This window comes from Physeter macrocephalus, chromosome 4 (genome assembly GCF_002837175.3).
Source record: "Physeter macrocephalus isolate SW-GA chromosome 4, ASM283717v5, whole genome shotgun sequence".
Taxonomy (NCBI): domain Eukaryota; kingdom Metazoa; phylum Chordata; class Mammalia; order Artiodactyla; family Physeteridae; genus Physeter; species Physeter macrocephalus.
Window position 1 is genome coordinate 72,042,249 of NC_041217.1, and position 22,394 is coordinate 72,064,642.

Here is a 22,394-nt window from a genome sequence, read left to right on the forward strand (position 1 = left end):
ATATAGTGTCATAAAATCTCATTGTTGTCAGTTATTTAAATGCTACTATTAATCCCGGTCAAGTTGTTTATGATGCACATTCCAAATTTAATAGTAGCTTTAGCTAAAGTAAGGGTGGAGCTATAATAATTTAAAACCAATTAGCAATGCCTTTGGGATAATTGGTTTAATTATCCATTCTTTTTATTCTATAATCAAATAACCAGAAGTTAAACCATAGGGCTGTTTTTATAGCACCTAAAGGAGATCAGGTTTGGTGGTTGAATATGTAACCTTGTGTTATTTGGTTAAGGTATTTGGTATTAAGCTTCTTGGGAAGAAGCTATTGTTTTCTTTGCTTTTGTGAGGTAACCTGATGTACCAACCCTTGTACCATATAACTTCCTTGACCATTCCCCTTCTTTTCCTTTGTTGCCACTTGAAGTTGGACTTAGATGCTTATAATAAAGAACTAGACAGGGGAAGTACTAAACCTTCATTAAACCATGAGCTCCTTGAGGGCAAATTACCCAGTAAATAAAAGAATGAATGACTTTTCTACAGTTATACAGACAACTTAGAAATTTCCTAACTGCTTAATTTCTGTGGCTCTCGGAATGATTTTGTACCCCAGAATTGAGTCAGTTTGGCAGGGGGGGGAGTTAGGATGCTCCTGATGTCCATGCCCCTGGTTCCCAAAACCTGCTTAATAATTTATAGGTGTGCCTTATTAAAATTTAGATTAAACAAGTTTAAATTTGATTGAAACATCAGTGGAAATGTTTTAATTCCTAATTGCTTTGATCTTAGAATTATATATCCTTACACATACTCAGTGAATTGGGTCTGTTCCATATTGATTTGTTTTCCCTGCACTTTCAGGTTCATGCTGAATACTCTAGATTTGTGAATCAGATTAATACTGCTGTACCTTTACCAGGTGTGTATGTCTTGAAGTGTTTAACTAAAAAATATTTTGCTAGTGATACTGATGTATAAAATATGATACTTGAGGCTAGATTAACTGTGCCAGGGCACTAATAATGTTCCCTTTAACTTAGGGTAATTTGGAAAGCCATTTGTGCCTCAGTAGTTTTCTTCCCTAGAGATTAAGTTTAATATTCAGCGAAAATGTCTCATTCTGCTGCAGCTGATTAAACACTTTTTTTCTTCCCCCTCAGGCTATACACAACCCTCTGCTATAAGTAGTGTCCCTCCTCAGCCACCATATTATCCATCCAATGGCTATCAGTCTGGTTACCCTGTTGTTCCCCCTCCTCAGCAGCCAGTTCAACCTCCTTACGGAGTACCAAGCATAGTGCCACCAGCTGTTTCTTTGGCACCTGGAGTCTTGCCAGCATTACCTACTGGAGTTCCACCTGTGCCAACACAATACCCGATAACACAAGTGCAGCCTCCAGCTAGCACTGGACAGGTAGGATGTCAGGATATGATACATGAGACTGTTGAATTAGGAAAAATTGGGGCAGGGAAGGGGTGGAAAGCTGGTGGTATTATTTAGAAGTAATATGGAATGTGACGTATTTTTTTTACCTATTGTCTTTTTCCTGTGTTCCTACCACCAAACTACCTGAATACTTTGGAGTAGTGTGTACATGTGTGTATTCATCCTAAAGTTTGCAGTCAGTTTCATAACTCTTGCCACCAAATACAACTTTAGAGCAAGAGATGCCAAGCTTTCTGTGAAGGGCTGGATGGTAGATATTTGAGGCTTTGTGGGCCGTACAGTCTCTGTCATAACTACTGCACTCTTGTTGCTGTAGCGCAAAAGCCGCCGCAGACAATACCAAATGAATGAGCATGGCTGGGTTCCAATAAAACTTGATTTACAAAAATAGGTAGGCCAGAACCATAGTTTGCCTGTCCCTGGCCTTGCAGTGTTAGGAGAGTTCTCATGGAGAAAGGCTGGCATACTGCACTCATCTAAATGATTGGAACTGATTTACTAATCTTAGAAGAAATATTATACCATATACAGGTGTTCTAGGCCAAGAGATAATGTACTTTGCAAACTCAAGGATTATAAATGCTGGTATATATTTCTTAAGCTAGGTAAGAAACTAGAATTTTAGGAAAAGAGTCAGTAGCCAGCTCATCTAGATTATGTACAGTCCTTCTTAGAGGCAGGGGAGAGACTAATGGAAGCATGGTAATGGATTTATGGCGGGTCCTCTGTTGGCCTCTCATAGTGTACCCATGCCAGAGTAAATTGAAGCCTCGAACCATTGCCCAGCCTCCTTAACAGTGGGCTGTGAGCACTGAAGGGGGTTGTACAGTGTGAAACCAAAAATGGGCATATGAACTCACTTCTGTTTGTGGTCCCTTAGTCATAATTATTTTATGACTTTTATATTTAGGCAGAGCTATAGTTCTGCAGCTTTGAGCCACATCCTTTTGTAATTAGGAAGCAGTATGGCAAAGTGGGTGAGAGTTGGGGTTTAGAGATAGACTGGCAGGGTCTGTGATGCTTCCCCATTTTTGAGCTATGTGATCTTGGGATAGAACTTGGTCTATCCAGGCTTTGGTTTTCCTTATATGCAAAATGGACATAATGATCATATCCCAGAGAGTCGCAAGGATTAAGTAAGCAGTCAGTAAATATTAGCTGTTATTAATGAGAGTTTTCCTTTTAGAAGTGCTTGTTTTCTCTAATATATCTTCTTTTCCTTTTGAGAACAACCTCTTAAAACATTAGACTTGCTCTTGACATAACAACTTACCCATGGAAGTGATAGATGTAGTTGCCTTTGCCACAAGCATTAGCAGCATTTATGATCCAGAAAGAGCTAATCACATTGATTAAAGGGCTTTAAATAAGAGAATGTTCTTGTTTAAGAACTTCTGAACTAAGTAAGTGGCTGGAGTATCTATTGTTTGTTAATGATCATGTTTGCTCCTAATGGCCAAAATGTGCATCAGGTTTTTCCTGAGAGTTCAAAGCGCTATTGAGTTTGTCAATTTCATGTTTTCCTACCATGAAGGTAGGAAGACTAGGTGATACTGTTACCACATTATACATGAAGGAAACTTAGGACCAGAAGATGAAGGATTCATATGAAACATACTGATCATTAAAGTATATTTTAATCATCCTTTAGTTATTTGTTAGTTGGACATTCTCACACTTTTTTCCTCCTTGGTTTGTTTTGGTCCCAGAGTCCGATGAGTGGGCCTTTTATTCCTGCTGCTCCTGTCAAAACTGCCTTGCCTGCCGGCCCCCCGCCCCCGCCCCAGCCCCAGCCCCCACTCCCAAGTCAACCTCAGGCACAGAAGAGGCGATTCACAGAGGAGCTACCAGATGAACGAGAATCTGGACTTCTTGGATACCAGGTTAAATAAAATATCCTGTCTTACTTTCCTCATCTTATCTTACTGTATTCTCCCTTTAAAGAAAGATAAATTCACATCTGTATCAACTGTCCTCCCAGTACTGGGATTTCTGCTTTCTGGAATCCATTTAGATTAGGTATTTATCCTTGGGGATTAAAGCAAGAGTGATTCCCTTTGGGTGGGTTTTGTCTTTGGGGTCAGTGCGATAAGAGAGTACAAAGCTCTCCGCCTAGAGAGAAGTCTCCTATGACTAGCATCTGGAAGTTCTGTAGAATTCTGCACTTCCTCTTTATACAGCAGACTCTTGAAAGCCTCTGATAGCTTGTAGTGAAATGTATAGGGAAGAACTGTTATTCTCCCAATATATGGTTTGTATTTAAAACCTTGGCTTTCAACTTAGTGTTTTCTTTTTCCTTCCTAAAAAAGAGGATGATGTCTTTCTCCAATTCCTACACCCCTAAAAAAAAGATAGCTAGAAATGCAGTGATTCTGTGCATGTACGTAATTATAAACTCAGTCATTCACTAATGAGTTTTTTTAAGATTATTAAAATACATAATTTCGGTGCAATTTTGTTTTATCAGGAGAAGCACCTTTTTGCCAGAATCCTTGAAGCATTCTTTGAAACAAACTTTGGAGCATTTTTGTAGTTTATAACTAGATTTATACAAACCAGTTAAGTCATAGATAGTTGAAAACATACAGACATAGCATAGTGAATCACAACATCCCTAACCAAGTCCTACAGAGAAAAATAACAGTCTCTACTCAAACTATAGTTACACTCCAAATCCCAAAGAGCTATGTAGTGCAGCTTACTGCAGTTTATCAGAAAGATGAGGCACTTGACAGTTACATTAAGGAGCTAAAGTGAATACAGCAGTTGTAGATTTGCTAATGCTACTGTATTTTTCTGCTCATAGCATGGACCCATTCATATGACTAATTTAGGTACAGGCTTCTCCGGTCAGAATGAGATTGAAGGTGCAGGATCGAAGCCGGCAAGTTCCTCAGGCAAAGAGCGAGAGAGGGACAGGTAAGTTGGTTGTAACATAATTATATATGAATACATTCAGATGTCATTTTTTTGTACTATTAATTTGAATAATGATTGTTGCTACGAGCTTCCATGTTCTGAAACTGAAATGAAATCATTTGGATCAAACAAGCTCCTGTTTGTTGTAATTGATGCAGTAATGGAAAATATGATATCCCTTACACAGTCTTAGAAGCAGTTATACTCAGCCTTGAATAATTCAGTACTTGATTATTCACCTATCTTCCTTTTATTGTCTGAGTCTTAGACACTTTCCTAAGGATAGACAGTAAAAGAAGTGTTACACCATTTTTGCTACTTAGAATCAGAATATCACTGATGCAGGTGCTTGAGTGGGAGTCCAGCCTGCCATCCAGTGCTTGAATTCTCCTTTCCGATATTATGTTAGCCTTCATAAGATGGAGCTGACTTATCACAACAGTTCATTCTGTCTTATTCATTCATTCTGTTATATCTATTTTTTTTTCATTTCTTAAGTCAGAATATCATACTTTAATTCTTGGTGCATCATTTTATAAACTGCCTAGAAATATGTAATGTGACTGGCAAATTCCATTAATGGATAGACCATGTTTTACATGTAATTGAAAGTATACAAAGGCATATCCATACAAATCAAACAGTTAAGACAGTTACTTTCAGGTCATGACAAAGATAATTTGCATTGGAAAGATCTCATTTTTTTTTCTTCTTTATTTTGACTATTTTGGTTTTTTTGAAGTGTAGTTAATTTACAATGTTGTGTTAATTTCAGGTGTACAGCAAAGTGATTCAGTTGTGTATACCTACGTAGCTATTTTTTTTCAGATTCTTTTCCCTTATAGGTTATTACATAATATTAAATATAGTTCCCTGTTACATCTATTTCATTCATATATTTCATTCATTCTATTATATCCTTATAATCTTACTTTTTTTTTTTTTTGGCTGCACTGCTCAGCTTGCGGGATCTTAGTTCCCTGACCAGGGATGGAACCCGGGCCCCTGGCAGTGGAAGTGTGGAGTCCTAACCACTGGACTGCCAGGGAATTTCCTAATCTTACAACTTGATAACAGCTTGAAGAGTAGGGGAGTCAGGTGGAAAGGGTTGAAGTTAATAGTTAAACTGAACTTGAAAGATTATCTGCAGACTATATTATTCTACTTCTTATCTACTGGAGATGTTGAAATTGTTTGAATTTGTCCGAAAAATTATTTAACTTTTTCTTTTAACAGGCAGTTGATGCCTCCACCAGCCTTTCCAGTGACTGGAATAAAAACAGAGTCTGATGAAAGGAATGGGTCTGGGACTTTAACAGGGAGTCATGGTGAGTAAGGTGTAGCTGGGGGAACAAGGGAATGGCTAAGACTGGTCTTAAACTCTTGGTTTTCTAACCTGATGTTCATTCAGGTGTGACTCATTCAGATGTTTAATCCAACCTCTGTAATCTACTGGCTAATGAGAATACTTTTTTTTTTATTTATAAGGACAGCATATAGTTACACAGCCTTTTATTTTCAACCGACGTGTGTCTAGAAAAGAGTCAGTCGACTTATATTTTATACATAGCATCAGTGACATTAAAACCCTAGGAAAAAGTAATGATTGGTAGGTCATTTCAAAATTTTGTTGCCTTTGTTGTTTTGAATACCTGGAGATAATCTGATACAGACTTAAAGATTTTTCTTTGCGTTGGGAGCTGAGCCACATCTCCCCGTATAGCTCTATTTATTGGTTGGGAATGGTCAGCCAGTGGCTGTTTTTAAAAATGTTGCTTCTTAGTATCCCAGAACTCTAAATCCTGGAGAGGTCCATAAATGGGATTATTTTTGTTCTTTGCCTGTAGTCATAATAAAAATGAACAGAAGAAAATACATTTTTTTTCTTTTCTTCTTTTCTTTTAACTCTTTAAAAGGTGCAATATCAGCCTCCAGAGACTCACTTGCTAACTTTCCTTTTTTTTTCTTTTTTCTTTTTTTTTTTTTTTTTTTTTTGTGTGTGTGTGTGTGTTTCTTTTTTCTTTCTCTGTTTTCTTACATGGTTCTGGTGGATTCACATTTGCTGATGCTGGTGCTGTTTTTCGTGTGATCTTCAACGTTTTTGGGTGACCATTGACCCTGTGACCTCAAAATGGTGTCCAATTAACCACTTACAATTAACATCTTTTTTTTTAATTAACGAATTTATGGTATTATCTTTTTTTTTTCTTGGCGGGGAATGGGGTTGGGGTTATTTTTCTCTCTTCTAGATTATCCAGTCAAGAAGATGAAAACTACAGAGAAAGGATTTGGCTTGGTGGCTTATGCTGCAGATTCATCCGACGAAGAGGAGGAACATGGAGGTCATAAAAATGCAAGTAGTTTTCCACAGGGCTGGAGTTTGGGATATCAGTACCCTTCATCACAACCACGAGCTAAACAACAGATGCCATTCTGGATGGCTCCATAGGCAACAGTGGAGCAGAGTTTTGAGCCTCGGTGACTCTTTAGCAATAATGCATGCATTTGATTTAACAAGACTCTGGGGCCTGTACTGGGAACCATCTTGGACCTTTGCAGAAGTCAGAGATGAGTGTCCCCTTTCTTAAAGGGGTTCCATTCTTTTTAAAACATCCTTATTTCTGCCGTGGCATAGCATCTGTTAAAATTTACTTAGAATCACAAATTTGTCTCAGAAGCTTTTTAACAGTTGGTGAAATGTGCTTGTTCAACAGGGTCATTCCAGTATACCATTTACCTGGTCCAGCCTTTTCCAAATGAATAGCCCCTATTCTGACGTAAAGCAAGTTTTATTTGTATTTTACTACTGTTTGGTGAATTTTGATAATAACTGGTTACATACAAAGCCTTACTATTTATTAGTGGGGAAATGATTTTAAGACCATCCATCCTTTCAGTACTTAAATCTAAGAACCTCCTCATCCCTGTTTCATTTTTGGATTCTTTGTTTTGGAAAATGTGGTTTTACTAATTTAAAACTGTTGGATATAGCTGGATCCTGGGATAGTGAAGGTTTTTTTTTCCATTGGGATGATCCAAAGCTGGCACCTTCAGGCACTCTTGTCTCAGATAGCCGTTGCTGTTTTTATTGCCCGTCTAAGCTCATTGTCTTCAGCTGGGTCAGAGACAACTACTTGATCAAAAGCTGGTCAGAACTCATCACAGAAATGAAACCCAGTGGTCTGTCTCTCTCAGAACTGGTTGCAGCTAAAATAGAGAGATTTGACTGCTTGCAATAGAATGGTGGACTTAGTGACTGAAATTGCAACTTGTCCTTTTTCTTGGCATTACAGGTTTTGCCAAAAGAACTTTTTTGTATCAAATATTGATGTGTGAAAGTGAAGGAGCTAGTCTGCTGAACCAGGAGTAGTTTGAGATACCGAACTGTCATTTTTGCACATTTGAATACTTTGCAGGCTGGCTTTGTATAAACGTATCCTCTGGTTTCCTATATGTTGTAAATATTTAGACCATAATTTCATTATAAATAAATGTATAAATATTCTGCTTGTGGTTTCTCTGTTCTTTCTTTTACACCCCATCCATACGCTAAAATTCATAAACTTTTTTACTCATAGCATAATGATATCATAACCCCATCAGAAAAATACATACATGGACCCAAAAGTTTGCATGTAGTTCCAAGAGTTTTATGACTTTCCAAAGTAAACCCTTGAAAGTCAAAATGAAAATGTAAAGGATTTTTGTGATGGATGTTTTCCACTTTGATATTCTAGCCCCCCTTTATTGAACATGGTTTGTAAAGGGACTGAGTGAAGGAAATATTTTTAAAGGAAATACAAATTATTCTTGGAAAAACATGCTTAAAAAGGAAGAAGGGTGGGCAGAAGTTGCAACAGAAAAATTTCCCTGTGTGAAGTTCCTTCTAGTATTTATGTGTGCTACCTAGAGGTGAATATAGTTGATAGTGCCTTCATTTATTGCTGTATTTAATTTAAGGACCCCTGAAAACTCTTGAATTATCATTTCCTGCCGGAGGGTAGTATCAATACATTTATTAAAAACAAAAAAAACCCTAATTTTAAAATAACTTTCGTTTACATTTGTTTAAAATATGTGCAGAAATCTTAGTCTAACTAGAACATTATCTTTGAGACCTGATTCTGTTTTTAAGAGCCCAAGTCATTGTCCTTGTCCCTTTGGGGAAATTTGCTTTTTCTGCTGTTAAGCCTTAAACTTGATCTTGGTCCTTTTTTTGGGAGGATTTGGTGGGTTCCCGTTTCCTGTTTCCACATTCATTTGGCCAAATTTTTTTTTTTAATCTTCAACAGTATTGGGTAAGTTGTTATTCTAGAGGCCCCTTGTGTGTCGCTTATCACATACTTATTTGACTTTTGTGTTAATAATTGTTTTAACGCCTTTGTTTGTGGGCACGTACTGAGTATGCTACTCTCCCAAGGCCCTTAGCGGTGAGTCGCGGAATGGGGTTTGAGGACCTGCGGGGGACATGGCCCTCCCCGGGGGGGCGGGGCCAGTTGCGGGCGTCACAGGGCAGCTCCGCCCCTCCCGCCGAGACGCGGGCGCTGGTGGCGCCATCTTTCCCGGTTGCGGGAGGGGTCACAGGTCAGTGCCGATCCTCGCAGCGAGTGAGGAGGGCGAGGTGAGTGATCAAACCCAGCCGACGCCTTCAAGTCCCGACGGGTACGAGCAGCAGGAGTGGGTTGGCTCGTGAAAGGGAAGGGTGGGGGGCCTGATGGCGGGCCGGAGATGCAGCTGGGGGAGGGGAGCTGTCGAGGGGAATGGGGAGGGGGCGGAACCTCCGGGTACCGCTGGTGTGAGAGGACCCCTGCGGCCTAAGGGGCGGTGTTCCTTTGGTCCCCAAACCTCATCTTTCTCACTGGGCTCCTTCATGCTGTGCCAGTGCTCCAGTTTGAAAAATTCAAAATTTCTTTGTCTCTTTATTCTTTCTGGAAAGTGTAATAATTCGGAAAACCTGTGATGTTTCATAGGCGTGAGCTGTCCCGGAGGGAAGGTGAGGATGTAGGGTTTCTTAGGGCCGCCGGAAAGGGAGCAGGAGTAATAGGTCAAAGTATGGGAAGGTAGGGCACTGGCTCTAGGACTGTCGTCACGGTGTCTAAATCCTGGTTTAAATATTTTCTTCTTTATTTCCAGGTGCCTTTTCCTCGGGGCAGCCCAGGATTCTCCAAGAGGACAATGGATTCTGGAACTCGCCCAGTTGGTAGCTGTAGCAGCCCTGCAGGGCTGTCACGGGAATACAAACTAGTGATGCTGGGTGCTGGTGGTGTAGGGAAAAGCGGTAGGTGATGTTTTTCTTCCATTTTAAAAGTTAGAATGAAAAATTCTTAAAACAAATGCCCTCCATCCAAACCAACTGGGAGACTGGCTATCACGCAATATTGATACTTACAGTTCTTTCTGTGGGTGACCTTTGTGTGGTTTTTAACTTTCCTTTCTTGTTTTAAAGCCATGACCATGCAGTTCATCAGCCACCGGTTTCCAGAAGATCATGATCCCACCATTGGTAAGTCAGATTATCACTTCGGTTTTCCAAATAAACCCCATAAAAGTGTCTTGGTGTCAATTTTTTCAAACAATTTTAAACCATTTATATTTTGAGCCTTTTTTGGTGTCTAATTCAGATTTATTTAGTAAGAATATCATAGCAGTTGGTAAGCAAATGGATTTTTTTTTTCCTAGCTTAACTGTATATGTATATCAGCCATCTTAGTCTGTCTTTTATTGAGTATTAGTGGGACACTTTCTTTGTTATATTTTTATGGTTGGTATATTGTATTGCCAGGTTAAGGGAAAAATTTAAAGGCCACTTAACGAAGCCTTTTGCTATTATTTTTTATAAGGGTCTGACTTGAGACTGACTCTGTAACTATGAGTCAGCTGGTTTGAACTTCCACAGAAGGAAGCAGAAAAACAAGTAGAGCCAGCCTGCTGAACTCTTACAACCCAGACATGCAGAGCCTGGACTTGTTCCACTAGAAGCCTTTCATTTACTTCCTTATACCTCAAGTTCATTACATAGCAAGGTCTTTCTTCGTGTCTTTTATAATCCTTAATGCTCTATTGTTAGTAAAACAGTGGTAGACAGTAAGAAGTAATTTTGTTTTGCCTTTTTTAAAAAACTGCTGTTCTATGTAAACACTAAGAACAAGAATGTTACATATCATTCCTGAACCACAAGGAGGCAGGTTTGATTTTTAGGAGTTATTTCCCAGGATAAAAGAAAAATGGTGATGGGGATAGAGGAGGGCACAGAATACCTGCCATATTACTTGTATTTTCAGGATGCGACACTTTGTCGTGATTCTGGGTCTCTAGGAAGGATTTCCATTGGGTCAGTCCTCTGCTGCTCTTTTTTCCACAGAGCCAATGAGTGTTCTGTGCTAACCCATCTTTGGATGTGGTCATTTTATATAGTAGATGCTTCTGTGGCTTGGGGAAAGTAGAAACAGTTCTTATTTTTTCATGTACTATATTAAATTTAGAACGTTGTTCAGGAATTCACACTATGGTGGGAATTCTAGGAATAAAATTAATTTAGGGCCTAGGATAATTTACTTAGAACTCCAAAAATATCTTTTCCTGGGACTTCCCTGGTGGTCCAGTGGTTTAGACTCTGTGCTTCCACTGCAGGGGGCACGGGTTCAATCTCTGGTCAGGGAACTAAGATCCCGCATGCCATGCAGCACGGCCAAAAAAAAAAAGAAATATCTTTTCCTTTCTTCAAAGTAAAACCTGGGAATTCCCTCGTGGTCCAGTGGTTAGGACTCAGTGCTGTCACTGCCAGGGGCCTGGGTTCAATCCCTGGTTAGGGAACTAAGATCCCACAAGCCACATGGCGTGGCCAAAATAAAAAAAAATTTTTTAATAAAATTAAAAAAAATAATAAAGTAAAACCCATATCCTTGTCCCCTGAAAAGTTACTTTTTTTAATCAGTTGAATTTTTTTTTTCCCCAGTCAGCTGCTCTTCTGACAATATTATCTGATTTCAACAACAAATACTTTCATCTCTTGAGTTCCTGTTATGTGCCAAGCACTGTGTTAGGCCCTGGGGGTGCAGTAGTGAGCAAAAAGATATGGGGTCTGCTGTCATTGAGTTTACAGTTTAGTGCAATTTTGTTTCAGACTTTGGCTGCTAACTCTAAGAAGAAAAACTTTATATTGTAACCAGTCCACATATAAGTATATGTTTGTACATATGTATATGTAATTAAAATATCATGAAACTATAGTTACCTCACTAAGTGTGGTGCACTCTTGTATTTCCTCTTTCATTTTAGATTTTTGCTTGTTTACTTTAATGCTGGTCCCAACCCATTAAATTCACCCACAATTTGTAAATACTAACGGATCATGCATGACCTGTAGTTTGAGAATCATTGATTTAGTAGGCTCTTCATTTTTGAGGAAGAGTCAGAAGCAGGGGTTCAAGAAAAAATGTTTGAAGGAAATACATAAGGATGTAAGCAGCAATTGTTTGAATGATGGAAATACTGAGTGAGGTTTTTCTCTTCTTTTTTACTTTGCTGTATTTTCCAAGGTTACCATAAGAATACATAAAGAAATGTGCTCTCATAAAGGAGAAATTATGACAATATGGATTCTTTAGAAACTAGTAAACTCTGGTTTTTGCTTTTCCTATAATATTAAAAAGAGGAGGGCTTCCCTGGTGGCACAGTGGTTGAGAGTCCGCCTGCTGATGCAGGGGACACGGGTTCGTGCCCCAGTCCGGGAAGATCCCACATGCTGCAGAGCAGCTGGGCCTGTGAGCCATGGCCGCTGAGCCGGCGCGTCCTGGAGCCTGTGCTCCACAAGGGGAGAGGCTACAGCAGTGAGAGGCCCGCGTACCGCAAATAATGAACTTTGTAACATGGGGAATACATTTAATGTTTTAGAGTTTAATTTTCTTTACCTGTAAAATGGAGGTAATAATACCTACCTCACTGAATTATTGTCACTGTTGAATGAGCTAACATATATAAATCACTTAGTATAATGCCTGGCGTCTAATAACTATTTAGTAAATGGTAAAGTTACTTTTCTGGCCTAACGTTTTTCAAAAAGATAATCTCTCAACTCTTTTAGACTTGTAGGTGAAGTCTAATAAGCTTTAGCTATGAATAAACTTATGTCATGGTTTATGTGGGAAAAAAGAAATTAGTTGAAGACCCAATTTACATATCTCAATGGAATTAGGAGCTTCCTGAGAACATTTGGGCACTTAAATATGTAATCTACTTCTCCATAAGATGAATTTCAAAATAAGGTTACATATTCCTACATTTATGGGTTAATAGTACCACCTTTCTTCCGTTCTGTAGAAGATGCTTATAAAATCCGGATCCGTATTGATGATGAGCCTGCCAATCTGGACATTTTGGATACGGCTGGACAGGTATTAAATCCCAAAATGCTATGAGTAAAGGCCTTTTTGTGCTAGTAAAGGGGAGGGGAAGACTTATGCAGAGAAGATCATTAGTTCATCTCTTTTAATTTTTCATGCACTCTGACTCAGGATAGCAGGTAACCAACATCTCTCTTTAATCTGAAATAAATAGCTAAAGTGTATATAGTTCCAGGTTGCATCAATACACTAATAATCTTTGTTTCCCTCTAGGCAGAGTTTACAGCCATGCGGGATCAGTATATGAGGGCAGGAGAAGGGTTTATCATCTGTTATTCTATCACCGATCGTCGAAGTTTCCATGAAGTTCGGGAGTTTAAACAGCTTATTTATCGAGTTCGACGTACTGATGATACCCCTGTGGTTCTTGTGGGAAACAAGTCTGACCTAAAGCAGCTAAGACAGGTGAGGATAGATTAGAAAATGCTATGTGTAGTCTTGTGGGATTAGTCATTTGTGTTTCTCTGTTTATAAATTTCTTTGCCTTAAAAAGAAAATTTTAAATTAGCTTCTCCCTAGCCTGGAAAACTTCCCTATATCTACTAATGTGCTCTTATTTTGTGTAAAATCTGGATTTTAGGAATCAGTTTACAGGACAAAACCCACAGCATAATAATCAGATGACAAATAGAATACACATTAAGTGTAGGATCATGGGATTTTCATTTTCTAAAACCTCAGAAGTAAATCTCTTTATGTTGCAAAAAGAGAAATTTAGGCTTCAAGGTATACTTCCTGATGGTGAGGATTATGAGCCATGAAAAGGGAGAATAAGAGAAATTATAGAGGATTTTAGAATAAATGATACCCTTCAAGTTAGCAACAAAGTTTAAAATTTTGCTGTTTGGTATAGAGTTGAAGGAGTGGTGAAAGGGGCACATTTATCACTACCAGTGAAAGCAACGAATGGTACAAACTTTTTAGAAGTAGTTTGACAGTAGTTAAATTCATAATGCTTCTCAGTTAATTCCTGTTTGAAATAATCTATTCAGGGATTTATATATGAAATGTTCATTGCCAGGTTATTTATGGTAGCAAAAAATTAGAATAAGTCTAAATGTCCAAAAGTAGGAGAAATTATGGAATATCCATAATTGGATATATTGATTTCAGGTTCCTTATGGTTTTTAGTATTGTAGTTTAAACATATCTCTCTTTGCCTTGTGATTTACATTCTTGAAATGAAAAGTATGAAGAAAATTAAGATTGTATATTTGATATCTATAACTATTCCCTGTTCCAAAAAGTTATCTTTAAAATAGACTAGAAATAGAATCACATAATTTGAAAGCAGAAGGAATTAGAAGTCATGTAATCCAGCCTCCCAACATTACAAATATCACTCTGCTCTGCTTGGACCTTTCCAGAGTTGAGGCGCTGTCTTCCTGTTAAGGTAACCCCTTCACTTTTTGGGGCAGTTGTGATTATTTTCCGCTGTTACCACTATAAATTTTCTCATGTTTACATTTTTAAAGGTCACCAAGGAAGAAGGATTGGCTTTGGCCCGAGAATTCAGCTGCCCCTTTTTTGAGACATCTGCTGCATACCGCTACTACATTGATGATGTATTCCATGCCCTTGTACGGGAGATACGTAGGAAAGAAAAGGAGGCAGTACTGGCCATGGAGAAAAAATCTAAACCCAAAAACAGTGTATGGAAGAGGCTAAAATCACCGTTCCGGAAGAAGAAAGATTCAGTAACTTGAAGGGAAGATGTGAAATGTTTATCTGTGAACTGCAGTGCTTAATCAGAGCAGTCCAGTAACCTGCATTAGTGAGCATGGTGCTTGTTCTTTCTCCTGTTATGACCGTTATTTTAAAAATAACTGATGAAGGGGACATGCCCACTAGGAGTTTTCAGTGATGTGGTATTTAAAATATTGTTTCTTAGCTAATTCTGATTCTATTAACCCAGTGGAGCACTGTCTACTTTTAAATTGTCACATTAGAATTCGATTTACCAATGTTTTGGGTTCTGTTGCTGATATTAATTAATGTAAATTTTTTATACCTGGGGGAATACGCATACCATAGTGTTTGACTAAGCTCACAAGAGGAATTTTTTGCCATGTACTATTCTGCATTCTCTTTCAACTGCAATTTCCTGGGACTGTCCCAGGGAAGGACTTCAGTCTTTTCTGTTCATGCTGTGCTTCCTGGAGACAGAACAAAAATCATCGGGAAATCACTTCTAAAGAGATCGGTGCTAAAGTTCAGCAAATAGCTGTGGAACTGACTCCTGTTGCCGATTATGTGGAGTGATGAGATTGGGGAAATCAGGCTGTATGTTTTTGCAGGAGCTTGGCTAGAAAAAGTCAGGATCAGAACAGTGCTCCTCAGAGGAGCCTGTCTTTTCTAAGAAGTACACATTTGACCCAAATGCACTGGGTGAATGAAAGCAAACAAACATATAAAATGTAATGAAGCTTTCTCCTACAAGGTTATTTTACTCTTCCTTTCAGGGTTTTGCCCTTCTTTACCTTGAAAGGTAAACATTTTGGGAACCATTACTGGGTTACTAAACTGTTGTTTAATCTGAATCCTTGGTTGGGACAGCCATTGCCTTGTACAGGTTTATTTTTTCCCCAGAGATGCACACACCAATACATTTACATTAATTGCTTCCTAGTGCTTTCCCTTAGCTTCCCTGTGCCCTCTAGAAGAGCTAGGCCTGGCAGAATGTTTTTTAGGCCCTTCGTCAGACTGACTGCATTTTCCAGACAGAAGAGACATCAGGAGTTAGTAAAATTGTATATGTGCCTCCTTGACTTAGACAATCACTAGACTCAGTGTTCTAAGAAAGCCTGTGGCATTTCTGTGTAATGAGCCAGTCTTGAAGCTTTAAAATTCCCATATGTTGAGTTTCTCATTGAAGATTTCTTTACAAGGACCTTGCTAAGTTCACCTCAGGGTTTTGCCTGAGCCTTGACAAAGCTTAGCCTAAGACAGTACCACTTTGATAACTGCATAGTTGAGAAACTATCCTATCGTCTTGGGAAGAATCAGCTTTAAATATTGGTGGTGAGTTCTTTCTTTTAGAATCAGGATTATTTTGATACCTGAACTTGTTACGGTGGAGATTAAGCACAAAAGTGCTAAGAGTAATGTAGCGTATGTTGAACATTAAATGTCACTGAAGCAGTGTTTGTGACCACTTTTAACTCTTACGAACATGACTTTGTGTAGCATCTCTTAAAAAGTGCACAGCTCAATTCACTATTTTCCGTTTTTATTCCAGTCAGGACAGGGTTGTTGTATTTTTTCTTCCAATCAATGGTATGTGTTCTAGGTTTAAAGGAAAGTGATGGTTGCAACTTTTTTAGCTGAGTAGTGATCCGTTTTGAAACTCCTGAAATGTTTTTGCTACCAAATAAATCATGGTTTATGGTACTCAAGCCATCCAAAACTGAAAGATGCAGAATTTGAATCTATGCAGGACAAAAATCTTACAGGAACCATAACACTTTGGAGAAGTGTGAAGTTAGAAAAGAAGTACAGTGCAATTCTATTTTAACAGTATTTCACCACATTTAAACTAGCTTAGAGCCTGTTAGGTTTAATGCCTTAGCTTCTCATTACTAATAACCTAGGGAATTGTTATTAGCATCAAGCAAGAAGTTGACAGCTATGTAATTATATCTATAAGACAGGAGGGAGTTTGTAATGTATATAAGAAAAATAACAAATGGGTGTTTTTAAGACTATCACTGTCATATTTGATCATTGGATTACTTAGCCCATCAGTTAGTATTGAGAATTCTCTTCATGGTGCTAAATAGTTTGAGGGGTATAATATGTGTAAGTCATAGCTCTATTCTTAGTGATTGTATAGTGTAAATAATTTATAAACTCTAAATAGTCAGCTTTATCTAATTTGAGGGCATTAAAATCAATTACTGCCTGGAACTTTGAGGAGAGAAAAATTCAGGGACAAGTTGAAAAGCACTGGAACTGTTCATGTCCATACCAGATTGGTAAGTTACAAAATTTGGAAGCTGGTATCTAGAATTAACTGTTTAGAATTCCAAAAGAGATATATGTTTTAACTTTGTGATAGATTAGCAAGAATTGGTCTACTGTAATGTTTGGGGAGGAGAGGGGAGAGAAAAGTTTTTCACTTATGCACTTGTATATGATGACAGTTTGTATGACACAATACAAAACTTTTAAACAACTTACTGGGCCTTTCCTTTACTTACCTATGTATGGGTAGAAATGTCTGGAATCGTTACACAAGGGTCATTTTAAGAAAAAACTTAATACCTTGAGATTTTATATTCTGGAAAATATTGATTCAAAAAAAATTGAGTGCCCACCATATATAGAACACCTGTGTCAAGTGCTCAGGAGCATGCCACAGAATGCTCCTTTGTCCAGAGATTACCTCAGTGCTTGCCTAGGTCGAGGGGTGGGTGGGAGGTGGAGGTGCTGCCGTCCAACTGTGGAAGAGTCTCCCCCATGTGACAGTGAGCTGGGGTCCTGGCTCTAGGCACCACCTGGCTCTGATTCCTGACCCTAAAGCACTGCCCACTGTCCTGGAGCCAGCAGATGGATGACACTTGTTGGTATTTGGCCATGCCATTGGAGGACTTAGGTTGCAGAGTGAACTGCTGCTTCCAGGGCAGGTGCCGGAGAGACCCCACTGATACCCCAGCATCTCTGGGGAGAGGCGAAGGGACAAGGCAAAATTTTTCAAAAAGAGCCTACCTCTTTGGTGGGCAGACGGGAAAAACATGTTGAAAGTGGTAGTGCGTTTGCCCACCCGATCAAGGGTTAACTAAAGTTGTTTCAAGTATGTAAACTAAATGTGAGAGAATGAGGAATAATTTTTTATGTGAAGGTCGTTGCTTTTATCTCCACTACTCTAAATGGGCATCAGTGTTGGTAGAGAGGACTTAGTTTGGACATTAAGGGAATATATTTTTGTGTCCTCATGATTTAACATTTATTGAGTAGGTCAGTAACTGTCAGTGTGTCCACGATTAAAATGGGTAATGGAAGAGGAGCATTCCATGTTCTAATGTAACCTCTGTTAAGATAGACAGTGGAATTACAGTCAGAGTATTTATGGACACTTATGTGCACTAAGCACTGTTTGCTTTAAGAGGTGTGAGGGATTCAGAGGGCTATAAAATATCCCTGCTCTGGAGCTTTGATTAAATTTGCATATACAAAACAACTAGAGATCAATCTTAAAGTAACAGATTATGTGCTTCAAAGTCAGAGTGTTACAAGGATTCAAAGAAGGAAGGAATTAACATAGTTCCGGCAGATCAGTGGAGCCGACTCTTTAAGAGTGAATGGGCCTCCAATAAAGATGTTTAAAAAAAAAAAAAAAAAGTGTATGGGAGAGGAGGCAAAATTGAGGAGAGATTGAATTTGACCTGAATAGAATAATGAAGAGATAAGATCAGAGATGTAATTTCTGAAATTCCTCATTCCTCGTATGTATTGCTTATTTTCTTAAAAAAAAATTGCTTATACGAGTTTAGTACGCCATTGACAAATAATTGGCAGTGTTGCACTTTTTCCAAAGTCAGTCTTGAGAGGGGTGAGACAAATTTGAAGTCTTATTTTTAAAAGTCCTTGTTAACTTGGCAAACACTTGACTTTAAAAGATGGCTTAGGGACTTCCCTGGTGGCGCAGTGGTTAAGAATCCTCCTGCCAAAAAAAAAAAAAAATCCACCTGCCAGTGCAGGGGACACGGGTTCGAGCCCTGGTCCAGGAAGATCCCATATGCCGCAGAGCAACTAAGCCCGTGCGCCGCAACTACTGAGCCTGCGCTCTAGAGCCCACCAGCCAGTGCCTAGAGCCCATGCTCTGCAACAAGAGAAGCCACCACAATGAGAAGCCCACACATCACAACTAGAGAGCTGTTTTGTTTTTTCTCATGTTCTCACTTTAACCTCTGGAGATTTTGATTTCATAGATTCCTGATAGGACCCGAGAATCTATATTAAAACAAAAACCTCCCAGGTGATTCTGATTGCAGCCATGCAGCCATTCTTGGATTAGGAATCAGCTTGATGATGTCAAAGTGTCTTGGTAGACCATTGGAGGACTGTTTAAAGCAGTGATGAGTTGTAGTTAACAGATGTGGAAAATTGTGGCTCTATGTAGAATGGTGTGGGGATGGGGAGCAACTGGAAGTAAGCAACAAGAAGTCTGCTCTAGTAGTTCATGAGTAAGGAAACAAGGGCTTTGGCTGTAGGGACAGGCAAGAAATATAAATTCATACCTTGTTATGAAGGAAGCCATTGGATAGCACAAAGTGCTGTTAGGTCTTAATGTTTGGGATATTTTGAAATATATATAAAAATATATATATCAATATATATATAAATATATATCAACTTTTTAAAATTATTTTTGGCTGCATTGGGTCTTCGTTGCTGCACATGGGCTTTCTCCAGTTGCGGCGAGCGGGGGCTACACTTCGTTGCAGTGCTCGGGCTTATTGCGGTGGCTTCTTTTGTTGCCGAGCACAGGCTCTAGAGCACAGGCTCAGTAGTTGTGGCGCACGGGCTTAGTTGCTCCGCAGCATGTGGGATCTTCCCGGACCAGGGCTCGAACCCGCGTCCCCTTCATTGGCAGGTGGATTCTTAACCACTGTGCCACCAGGGAAGTCCCTCCAATCAACTTTTAAATATGAGTTGGCCTTGAGACAAAATTACTGAAATAGTTTAGCTTTGTATGATAGTCCTTGCTTTAAAAAAGAAGAAAAAAACATGATGAGCAGCTTTTGGTTCAGTGTGTACATTCCCCAGCACACATGATTATATCATGAAGTCACCCAGTTTTTTGAACAAAAGCTGCTGGGGTGGGGACATGTGTCATTTCCTGCCCTTCCCAGAGCTGGTTATTACTAGAGTTTATTACAGTTTGCTCTGAGCCAGGAGAAAGTCTTTAGCTCCAGAAATATCCCCCACCAGATACTTTTCTTATTTTCCTTGCAGAGGAGTGTGTAGGTGAGAGAGTGGAGGCAGAGAAACTTATGGTTTATATGAAGGTGAGTCTAACTATGTACTCAAATATGGTGCAATCGACTTAAAATCTCTGCTGGCCTGGAAGGCATGCATGCACATACAATTTAGTCAGAAATAACTTGCACAGTGCCACCCAAAACACTGAGGCTATTCTTATTTTCATATCCTTAGACTCCTCAAGAGAGTATGTGGGTCTGGTTGCAGCTAATATACATTCACCGCCACCACCAAAAAAACAACTCTAGACCAAACTTCTTTTGAAACTCTGACTCAGGGTAAATAGGAAGAAGAGGCAAAGGCTTTTTCTGTTTGCTTTAGGTCTGCTTCCTAGACAGTATTTTGTTCACTGCCTGTCTGCCTTTATTTGACAAACCTTTGCTGAGTGCCTACTGAATGCCAAGGCTTCGTGTTGGGTGTTGGGAATTCAACAGTGAATGAAAAACGAGCATACACAGCTCTTGGAGTCTCAGTTCTGTTCTTCGGGTGCCTCTAATTCTAAAGTGCAAAATCTCCTGTGAGATTTGATCAAATCAGATGGTGGGAGAGTGAAAGGGGGTGGAGGACAAGCAGGAGTTTCAACTCCTTGGTAAACAATAATGTTTAAATGTTAACTTGGAAAAATGCCTGACAAGAGGCTGATTTGGTGTGAGTGAATATAAATCATGAAAATGTCCAGTTTTGTACAATAGCAGATGACCCTCTAAAACATTCTTGAGGACACTGGCATCAAGAGCATGAATACATTCTAATTTGCATTAGTTCCCGTAGCCTCTGTCTGCATCTTTCTTTGAAGTCTCCACCAGTAGCGGTGGTAGAAAAAAGCGGTCCTGGAGTCAGAGTGCACAGGGTGAATCCGAGCTGCACTGCTTATAAGTGGTGGAACTTGGAACAAGTTGTTTAAATTCCTTGGACTTTTTAAAAAATAAATTTATTTATTTATTTATTTTTGGCCGCGTTGGGTCTTTGTTGCTACACGTGGGCTTTCTGTAGTTGCGGCAAGAAGGGGCTATTCTTCCTTGCAGTGCGCAGGCTTCTCATTGCAGTGGCTTCTCTTGTTGCGGAGCACGGGCTCTAGGCGTGCGGGCTTCCGTAGCTGTGGCACACGGTGCTCAGTAGCTGTGGCTCGCAGGCTCTAGAGCGCAGGCTCAGTAGTTGTGGTGCACGGGCTTAGTTGCTCCACGGCATGTGGGCTCTTCCCGGACCAGGGCTCAAACCTGTGTCCCCTGTGTTGGCAGGTGGATTCTTAACCACTGCACCACCAGGGAAGTCCCACTCCTTGGACTTCAGTTTTCTCATCTATTAAATGGGGATAATAATAGCACATATCCAGGGCTTCTCTGGTGGCGCAGTGGTTCAGAGTCCGCCTGCCGATGCAGGGGACACGGGTTCGTGCCCCGGTCCGGGAAGATCCCACATGCCGCGGAGCGGCTGGGCCCGCGAGCCATGGCCGCTTAGCCTGCGCGTCCGGAGCCTGTGCTCCGCAACGGGAGAGGCCACAACAGTGAGAGGCCCACGTACCGCAAAAAGAATAAAAATTAAAAAAAAAATTGCACATATCCAGCAGGGTTGTTGGGAGGATTGAGGTTTTAAATTTATGAAGTCCTTAAAATAGTGCCCAGCATTGATAAGCATTCATTCGTGTTAGCTATTTTTGCTATTACTATTAAAAAGAAAATGAGTCCCTCCTTACAGCTTGTCAGAGCATTTCAATTAGATTGAGGTTTACCATGATGTTTGAGGTGAATTACCAGCTCCCCAGACTTGAACACGAGAGCAGCTAATTAATTCCCAGGCTCTTATCGATTTTTCTGTTAGCACTATTCCTGGGCCTGCTGAGCTTTAAGACCTCCTCTAGGAGTTTGTTCTTGAACACCAAGCAGAGTTTTGAGCATTTACTAGAGGTGCTCAGGTGTATTTGACCTAATACGGTATTAGGCAATTGAGATACTCTACAGCTTACTATCTTGTAAAAGTTATACTGAATGAGAATAAATTGTTCTCAGTTTTCTGAAAAATTATGCCCTATGGCTAAAACTTATGTTGTTCTTGAATTATTTAAAGAAGACTTCAAGCACTAGGCTGTTTGTCTTTTCAAACCACAAGGTATGGGGGATGGATGAGATTGGTAGGTGAGGCACTTGGTAGGTCGGCAACTCTTCTCAGAGAGTTTGTTACAAGATCACAGGAGAAAATACCTTGGAGTGAAAGGTACTATAGAAAACTATGTGGGAATTCCCTGGCGGTCCAGTGGTTAGGACTCCACACTTCCACTGCTGAGGGCCCAGGTTCAATCCCTGGTCGGGGATCTAAGATCCCACAAGCTGCACGGGGCGGCCAAAAAAAAAAAACAACAACTATGTGATGTTCTTCATTCATTGCCCACTCTGCATCAATTCTTTCCTCCAAAGGAAGTGTTTTACTCAAGAATCCACCCATCTCCCATACTCAGTTCCAGGACACTCCTAAATGGCCTAAAGATAATCTCATCCTCCTTGCCTGTGATTGTTTCAGAAATGACCATGTGACACATTTTGGACCAGCAAGATAAGAGGAGAGAATAGCTAGAGGCTTCTGGGAATGATTGACCTTATTTTTCTAGGAGAGGTCCTTTCCCCCCCCGGGGGGGGGTGCTTCTATAA

At 39.7% G+C, this 22,394-nt stretch overlaps 2 protein-coding genes and 1 non-coding gene across 5 annotated transcripts in view; all 3 read left to right on the plus strand.

The window, feature by feature from the left end:
• Window positions 1–7,857, plus strand: part of KHDC4 (KH domain containing 4, pre-mRNA splicing factor) — a 10,576-nt gene extending 2,719 nt beyond the window's left edge. Inside the window, exons 2-8 of the mRNA XM_055083891.1 lie at window positions 790–919; window positions 1,161–1,414; window positions 3,157–3,330; window positions 4,254–4,366; window positions 5,603–5,694; window positions 6,616–6,719; window positions 7,081–7,857. Of these exons, the coding sequence (XP_054939866.1) occupies window positions 790–919; window positions 1,161–1,414; window positions 3,157–3,330; window positions 4,254–4,366; window positions 5,603–5,694; window positions 6,616–6,719; window positions 7,081–7,239 (1,026 nt within the window). The 3' untranslated portion in view covers window positions 7,240–7,857. The remainder of the gene's footprint in view (window positions 1–789; window positions 920–1,160; window positions 1,415–3,156; window positions 3,331–4,253; window positions 4,367–5,602; window positions 5,695–6,615; window positions 6,720–7,080) is intronic.
• Window positions 2,145–2,278, plus strand: LOC112062240 (small nucleolar RNA SNORA42/SNORA80 family). The gene has a single exon (XR_002890633.1). It is a non-coding gene; the product is annotated as a small nucleolar RNA SNORA42/SNORA80 family (small nucleolar RNA).
• A 1,035-nt stretch (window positions 7,858–8,892) lies between the features above and the next one.
• Window positions 8,893–16,946, plus strand: RIT1 (Ras like without CAAX 1). Of its 3 annotated transcripts, none has more exons than XM_007110393.4 (6): window positions 8,893–8,987; window positions 9,500–9,644; window positions 9,813–9,869; window positions 12,686–12,759; window positions 12,982–13,173; window positions 14,244–16,946. In XM_007110393.4, the coding sequence occupies exons 2-6, from the start codon at window positions 9,542–9,544 to the stop codon at window positions 14,472–14,474; spliced, it is 657 nt and encodes a 218-aa protein (XP_007110455.1). In that variant the 5' UTR covers window positions 8,893–8,987; window positions 9,500–9,541; the 3' UTR covers window positions 14,475–16,946. The 3 variants fall into 3 exon arrangements, with proteins under 3 accessions (XP_007110455.1, XP_007110454.1, XP_007110456.1); XM_007110392.4 differs by having other exon boundaries at window positions 8,926–9,028; XM_007110394.4 differs by lacking the exon at window positions 8,893–8,987 and adding an exon at window positions 9,267–9,359.
• The last annotated feature ends 5,448 nt before the right edge of the window (window positions 16,947–22,394 follow it).